Source organism: Protobothrops mucrosquamatus, unplaced genomic scaffold (assembly GCF_001527695.2).
Source record: "Protobothrops mucrosquamatus isolate PMUCROS unplaced genomic scaffold, P.Mucros_1.0 scaffold3770, whole genome shotgun sequence".
In the NCBI taxonomy this organism is placed as follows: Eukaryota; Metazoa; Chordata; class Lepidosauria; order Squamata; family Viperidae; genus Protobothrops; species Protobothrops mucrosquamatus.
In genome coordinates, this window is record NW_015389723.1 from 99,844 (window position 1) to 107,753 (window position 7,910).

Genomic DNA, 7,910 nt, shown 5'->3' on the forward strand with positions numbered 1-7,910 from the left:
GCAGAGGAGGGCGGGGTTTCCCACCAAGCGCGGGAAATAGGCTAAGGTTATAGCCCCTCCCAAATTTTACTTGCATTCCTGTTCTCTAAAGGGGCGGTCCTAGGGTTTGATGAGGGCGTGGCCAGGTTTGGGTGGGGGCGTGGCCAGGGGAGGGAGGTGAGTTCCACCACCTTTTCTCTGAGAAAAAAAGCCCTGTGTATGTATGTATGTATGCATGTATGTAAAGGTTTCTCTGTCAGTCCAACTCTAGGGCATTTCAGTGGGCCCTCAAGCCTTATTCAGCCTTTCCCAACTGGGTGCCCTTCAGCTCTGCTGAGTCTTCCCTAACGACTCTGCCATTCTTTTCATCTTGTGAAACGGGGGCACATCTAAGAAAAACAGTCTCAAACCACAAGGATGCTCATCCCTGATTCAGCATGTTAAGAGGAGACGCAGAGGCACAAACCTTGCATAACACTGTGGAGATCACAACTTGGATTTCTATTTTGACCCATTTCAGATATAACAAAAAGCTACATCTTTTATACTGTCTATTGTTAGAAAAATTGGGGGTTTTTTATGACCATGATGCCACCAGCCTTCTTCTTTGTGGCCAATGCTCCATACCTCCTGGAAGACTGAAATTTATTTATAAAAAATCTATAACTGTGGTTTATGGATTTGGACACATTATTCAAAGACCTAGGTGCCCTGCAGAAGGTCTTATGCTGGGAAAGATGGAATGAAAGTGAAGAAGAGAACAATGTTGGGCCAGTTGGAAACAGGTCATTTTGGAGAAGATCTATCTATGTGGTTCCTAGGAGTAAAATAAAATAAAATGATGGAACACCATCCATCCATCCATCCATCCATGGTAGAAGTTGTCCGATGCACCTTTATGCACCATATGTTTCATGCCTATCCTGTATTTTTTTAAATGAATATGCTTGCCTATGAATCCATCTGCAGACTGACTCTTGAATTTTTAACCAAAATACCGTGAAAAATACACCGCCCACAGATAAGCTGACCTTCAAAATGTTCTGTGTTTTAATTTTCACAATTGCCTTAAACATGGGTAATCCATGGATTATCCATTTTTCATAGTATTTTGGTTAATAAGAGTCACCTTATCCCCAGATGGGCTTATCTGCAAGAATATATGGGATATATATGGGTACTTTAAAAATAAGTATTACCCTTTATACTTGCAGATAAGCCCATCTGTGGATCAGAATGTCAATTTTTGTGGTGCATTTTGACATCTAAATTCTAAAATTCTCAGTTTATTCGCGAGAATATAACTTGTCAACTGTCCCATTCAGTCATCTAGCAAAGAAAGATTCCTGCCCATTTGTTTTTGCCAAGAATATACTTTACTGAAGCTTAAGTGGTTACAGAAGTAGCGCAAGTTGAATCTGAGGTTTTCCCACACAAACAACAAAAAGTAAATTTTCCTCTCTCTCCCAACCCCCCCCCCCTTATCTGCAAATGTCCAATTAGGTGTTTGTATATTGTTTAGGAAATAGGTTGTCAATTCCCAGCTCTGCCTATGGATAGTTGACCTTGGCTGACTGAAGCTTCTCATAAGGTGCAGCTGAAATTCCATCCCCCACCCTTTCTTCCTTGCATTCCAATCCTTCCCGCTTCCCTCCCACCCCCACGTTGCTAATGTCAGGCTGTCAGCTCATAAAGCTTGGAGAGGAGAGATGCAATAATACAGTATGAGTTTTATTTGCTGTATCTCATGTATTTTTAATTATGAGTCTTGGACTGTAAATAAACAATTTCAGCATAAACAAATCTTTTAGTAACTATGTTCTTAATTATTTTTAGACCGAGGCTTCCTGTACTGAGTCATATTGACCCACCAGCCTTACGACAACAAGATGCACATCTTGAGTATACAAAAAAAAAAGTTAGTAATTCACAACTACCGGTGCACTCCAATAAACCAACTAGAAGGCTTAAATCCAGAAATACCCATTGATATCGGCTCAGCAGTTGCATAAGTAACTTTGATATAAAATCCCAGTGGAAAGAAAATTGGATTATGTTATCCATGTATTTCATGCCATTTGCTAAAATTTTTAGACTCCACTGTACTTATTGTTTTTCTCCTACAGGTAGTCCTCGACTTATGACCACAATTGAGCCCAAAAATTCTGTTGCTAAGCAAGACCATTGTAAAGTGAGCCTTGCTCCATTTGATGACTTTTCTTGCCACAGTTGTTAAGTGAATCACTACAGTTGTCTGGTTAGCAACATGGTTGTAAAGTGAATTTGACTTCCTCTCTGACTTTGCTTGCCAGAAGGTTGCAAAAGAGGATCACATGATCCTGGGACACTGCGACCGTCATAAATATGAGTCAGTTGCCAAGTGTCCAAATTTTGATCACATGACCACGGGGCTGTAACAACAGTCAGAAGTATGAAAAATGATCATAAGTCACTTTTTTCAGTTGAATGGTCACTAAATGAACTGTTGTAAGTCGAGGACTACCTATATATGTCTGTGCGTAAGTGTATGTGTGTCTACACCAGGGGTGTCAAACTCAATTTCATTGAGGGCCGCATCAGCATTGCAGTTGCCCTCGGGGGGGGGCGGCCTACTGGGTGGGTGTGGATGGCGTGGGTGTGGCCTACTGGATGGGCGTGGCCAGCTCTACATCATTTGCGTCAAGAGTGCCTGTGGGGGCCTGGGCAGGAGTGGGACAGATCTGAGGGTCTCTCGCAGAAAGAGGTGGGACCGGGGCAGAGCCCATCAAGCCAGATATGTGAAGTAGGCGAGGGCCATTTGCTGGCCACTTACAGGCGATGGTCCATTTCTTCATTCCTCACAAAGGGTGACACCTCCCCAGCATGCACCCAGGGGGCGGGGCCGACGCGGCAGGGGCTGGTTCCTCGCTGTTTCCAGGCGGCCTTGTGGAACTAAGACTGAATGCGTTTCAGGATAGATGGCCACCACAAAATTGTACCTTGGCTCCCGGCCGGCCTGGGCCGGGGCCAAGGCAGCGGGGGCCGTTCCCTCACTGTTTCCAGGATGGCTTCGCGGGCCACATGAAACCACTTCGCGGGTCGCATCTGGCCCCCGGGGCCTTGTGTTTGACATGTCTGGTCTACACATATGCACGCACGCACACATACACACACAAATATATAAAATGATGTAATATTTCTTTTATTCAAGATTGTATTTGTATCTAGCCTTAGGGCTGCAAAAAATTGAACTGAATTGAACATAAGCAAATCAGGGCAAAGCACAGGTTTATACAGCTCCCCTCTCCTCCCTTTAAAAAGGGAGAGACCTCCAAATTTTCACTTCTGCATATCTATGGAGATTCTCAGTCATCCAGGTGATGGTTGTCCCAAAGCTGGTTTTTCAAAAGGCCATCGGTTGTTCTCCTTGAAAACATTTCGCTTTTTATCCAAGAAGCTTCTTCAGTTCTGATTGGATAACTGGCTAGACTGGGTAGCTAATGATTGATCTTCAGAGTGCTAAGGATCAGATGACTGCAAAGAATATATTATAAATCCTTCTATTCTCCACCATTCAGTCAGAACTGAAGAAACTTCTTGGTTGAGAAGCGAAACATCTTCAAGAAAAAAAAACCCAAGAAACTCCAGTTGCCTTTTGAAAAGCAACTTTGGAACAAATTTCACTTCTGCATTTCCAACCCTGGTTTGGCAAGATTACAATCCCTTTTTACTACAGTGGAAAAGAACCAAAATGGACAAACGTTTTATTTCAGAAGCTGACGTTGATCTCTCCAACCATCCTTTAAATAAATCACTGGGGCATTTGACAATGATGAGACTTGAGCCCTGGCATGACAGTTTTTGATTTCACAGCTGTGAATAATTTTTTTTAATGAAAAAGGAGAGCAGGAAGAATGGTTCAGAATGAGATAAAAATAAATGCCCATTGTATCTGGATTAAGTAACTGGGTCTTTGAACAGCTGCTTTTATTATTATTCCAAAGTGAGTGAGAAACACACACACACACACAGTTTGTGTCTTTTGTTTCTCCTTTCTTTTGTTACACTGTCAGTTGAGGGAAAAAATACTATTTCCAAAATATATAAATGCTGCATTCATTTAAAAAAAAGGACGCAAATCTTTACCCTTTTGTGGCTTGGCTATGAAAAGCAATTATTCTCAGAAAGAGAAATAGATAAGCAAATTTTGGATAAAATGAAGCATTGATCAAACCCTTAGATAACTGAATGCAATACGATTCTTCATTGACCAAATTTTGTTGAGTTAAATGGCAGAGTTTATATAGGACAACCAAAGAAAGATACGATAAGCCAATTACACAGAAGCTGAAATAAAGCAAAACAGAATGCTGCATGATACTAAATTTTTAAATGAGAATTCTAACCAAAACCCAAAAGATTAAAATATGTTATAATACAAAAATAATGAAATGCTTTTTACAGCATTGATTTTAATTGATTTCAATTAATTTTATGATATGTGGACTTCAACTCCCAGAATTCCCCAGTCAGCATGCTGGCTAGGGAATTCTGGTAGATGAAGTCCACACATCTTAAAAAGTAACCAAGGTTGAGAAACACTGCTCTAATCTACGGTAGCTCTCTTTAGTAAAAATGGTCTTATCAGGCAGATCCCCAGGTCAAATTTTGGATTTGTAGGAAGGCTAGTCTACTTTGGCTCTGCTCTACTAGTTGCCGATTCTGGTTTTAAAAGTTTCACGGTCCTTTCTCAAGATTGTTACTCCAACATGCTTGTAAGGCCGTGGAGTGATCATTCTTTGAGTCTGAGCTATCCAATAACACACGGGTCCTCAAACCTGGCCACTTTAAGACTTGTGGACTTCAACTCCTGCAATAACAGGAAGACTTTAACTTCCTATTAAAGTGGCATAAAATGATTTATTTTATTTATTAGATTTTAGGTCACTTTTTCCTGCAGGAACCCAAGGTGGCATACACAGCATTTTATCCTCTCATTTTTTTCCCACAAAAAAACCCTGTGAGGTAGAATAGGCTGAGAGAAACGTACAGGCTCCAAATCATGAAGTGAGCTTCCATGGCTCAGGGTGACACAAATTTCAGCCTCCTATCCCTGATCTACCCCCAACCATCATCCCCAACCAGATTTCAGCTGATAACATGGAACAAAATAGATAAATGAGAGATCAATAATTTGCCTTGACTGCAGGAGCTCAAAGAGTTATAATTTCATTTTATCTCCAAAACCACAACCCTATAAGTAGGCCAAACTGAGAGAGATGGACTAGCCAAAATTTCCACAGATTGAGGGGGGGTCCCCTAGTCCTAATCCAGCATCTTGCCCACTACATCACATTGACTGGTGCTTGTTCTACTCAGAAAACACAACGAATCATAAATTAGCGGAGTATATTTTAACCCATGTGGCTCACTCAGTAGTCTACTTTTCATGCCAGAGAATTGGTTTGAGTAAATCAGCATTTCCCAACCTTGACAGCTTTAAGATATGTGGACGTCAACTCGCAGAATTCCCCAGCCAGCATGGCTGTTTGGGGAATTCTGGGAGTTGATGTTCACATATCTTAAAGCTGCCAAGGTTGGGAAACACTGGGGTAAATGATGATTGTTAATTCAAGTAAGCAGATTGTGTGAATGTCTTCTGGGAACATGAGACAAGGATTCTGAACATATCTCTTGGCTCTATTCTGGGATATTGTGATATCACTGAGATACCATTGACAGCAAAATATGTTCACAAAGCAGAAAAATCNCCTTCACCCCTTACCGCACAGGGCAATGATATGACTGCTATCTTCATGCACAAACTTCTTGGTGACAGCTTCTTCCATTATTTGCTTGACCTGAAAATAAAAAGAATGTAAAAGGTTATTCATAGGAACTGAAATTGATAGACATAATGTCCTTCCGGGTCAAACTAATGCTGGATTTTTACATAGGACTAAACCAGTGTGTTTTTTTTTCAAATTTGGCCAATTAAGATATGTGGATTAATTCCCAGAATTCCCCAATCAGTATGCCAGAGCAGCATAGTCAAAATAAAGCATCTGCTGATTTTACATGTGTTTGCTATGTTATGCAGGTCACAAAATAAAGTATTTTAAAGCCTAATAAAGACAAGTTGTTGAATTCCTGTCTTCCCTCAAGAAACTCGATGGTTTACACACAAATTACCTTTCATTGTATTCACATAAAAATAACTCAGTGGGGTAGATTTGGTTGGAAGGGGTAGATTGACACAAACTCAATTTGTTTCTATAGGCTAAAGATAGATTTCAACCTGGATCTCCAACTACAGCTGTATTATTTATTTGTAAAAAATATTTTAGTCCATTTTTCATTAAAAAAAAAAAAACCATCCCAAAGTACAATGACTCACTCTCTTCCTGGCAATGACTTGCTAGGATTTTCAGCAGGAATATGGTTTGTCATCATTTGCTCCATATTTCTTTTAACAACCGGAGATGCTAGAAATGGAATCTTCTTTTCAACCTCCGAATGCAGAAAGCCAAGAAGTTGACTTAACATTGAAGGTAACATACCAAAAGCCACTTGGGGTAGGCAACCTTGGCTCTTTTATGACTCGTGGACTTCGACTCCCAGAATTCCTGAGCCAGCCATGCTGGCTCAGGAATTCTGGGAGTTGTAGTCCACGAATCATAAAAGAGCCAAGGTTGCCTACCCCTGTGGGGAAGGCTCCAGATTAGAAACCAGAAGGCTGCCTTAGGCAGGAAAGCTGGCTGGGTGACTTTGGACCAATCACCAAAAAATAGAGAATTCTAGTCCCGCCTTAGCCATGAAAGCCGGCTGGGTGACTTTGGGCCATTCAACAAGAAATGGAAAATTCTAGTCCCACTTTAGGCATAAAAGCCAGCTGAGTGACACTGGGTGACTTTGGGCCTATCACCAGCAGATGGAGAGTTCTAGTCCCACCTAAATCATGAAAGCCAGCTGGGTAACTTTGGGCCAGTTACTCTCTCTGAACCTACCCACCTCAGAGGGTTGTTGTGTGGAAAATAGGAAGAAGAAGGTGAATTAGGTATGCTCTCAACCTTGGATTATTTATACAAGTAATAAAGGTGGTATATAAATAAGTAAATACCTAGATTGCTTATCTTCTAGCCCAGGGGTAGGCAACCTCGGCTCTTTTATGACTCATGGACTTCAACTCCCAGAATTCCCGAGTCAGCATAGCTGACTCAGGAATTCTGGGAGTTGAAGTCCATGAATCATAAAAGAGCCGAGGTTGCCTACCCCTGTTCTAGCCCAATATCACCTGCCCTATCAGCATTGCCTACACACAGAGACACTCACACACAAACACACACTCTCTGCTTCAATTCACCTTCAGGCTTTCTTAATATCAGTACTTTACAGAATAACAGAATTGGAAGGGACCTTGGAGGTCTTCTAGTCCAACCCCCTGCTCAGGCAGGAAACTCTATACTATTTTCAGACAAATGGTTGTCCAACCTCTTATTAAAAATTTCCAGTGTTGGAGCATCTACAACTTCTGAAGACCAGCTATTCCACTGATTAATTGTTCTGTCAGGAAATTTCTCCTTAGTTCTAGATTGCTTCTCTCCTTGATTAGTTTCCATCCGTTGCTTCTTCAGGTGCTCTGGAGAATAGATTGACTCCCTCTTCTTTGTGGCAACTGATGATACTCAGCTGTACATATCCACCCCGGGCCACCCCAACGATGCCCTTGACGTGATGACCCGGTGCCTGGAGGCTGTGAGGGTCTGGATGGGGAGGAACAGACTCAGGCTCAACCCTTCCAAGACCGAGTGGCTGTGGCTACCGGCGCCTCGGCATAGTCAGCTGACTCCATCGCTGACTATAGGGGGCGAAACTTTGGCCCCCTCGGATAGGGTACGCAATCTGGGTGTCCTCCTGGATTCACGGCTGACACTGGATGATCAGTTGGCGGC

General features: G+C 42.0%; 1 protein-coding gene across 1 annotated transcript in view; it reads right to left on the minus strand.

The window, feature by feature from the left end:
* Positions 1–5,807, minus strand: part of LOC107298168 (small G protein signaling modulator 2) — a gene marked incomplete at its 3' end in the record, with an annotated part of 98,867 nt that extends 93,060 nt beyond the window's left edge. The window contains exon 1 of the mRNA XM_029286468.1: positions 5,744–5,807. Coding sequence (XP_029142301.1) covers positions 5,744–5,807 — 64 coding nt within the window. The remainder of the gene's footprint in view (positions 1–5,743) is intronic.
* Positions 5,808–7,910: the final 2,103 nt, after the last annotated feature.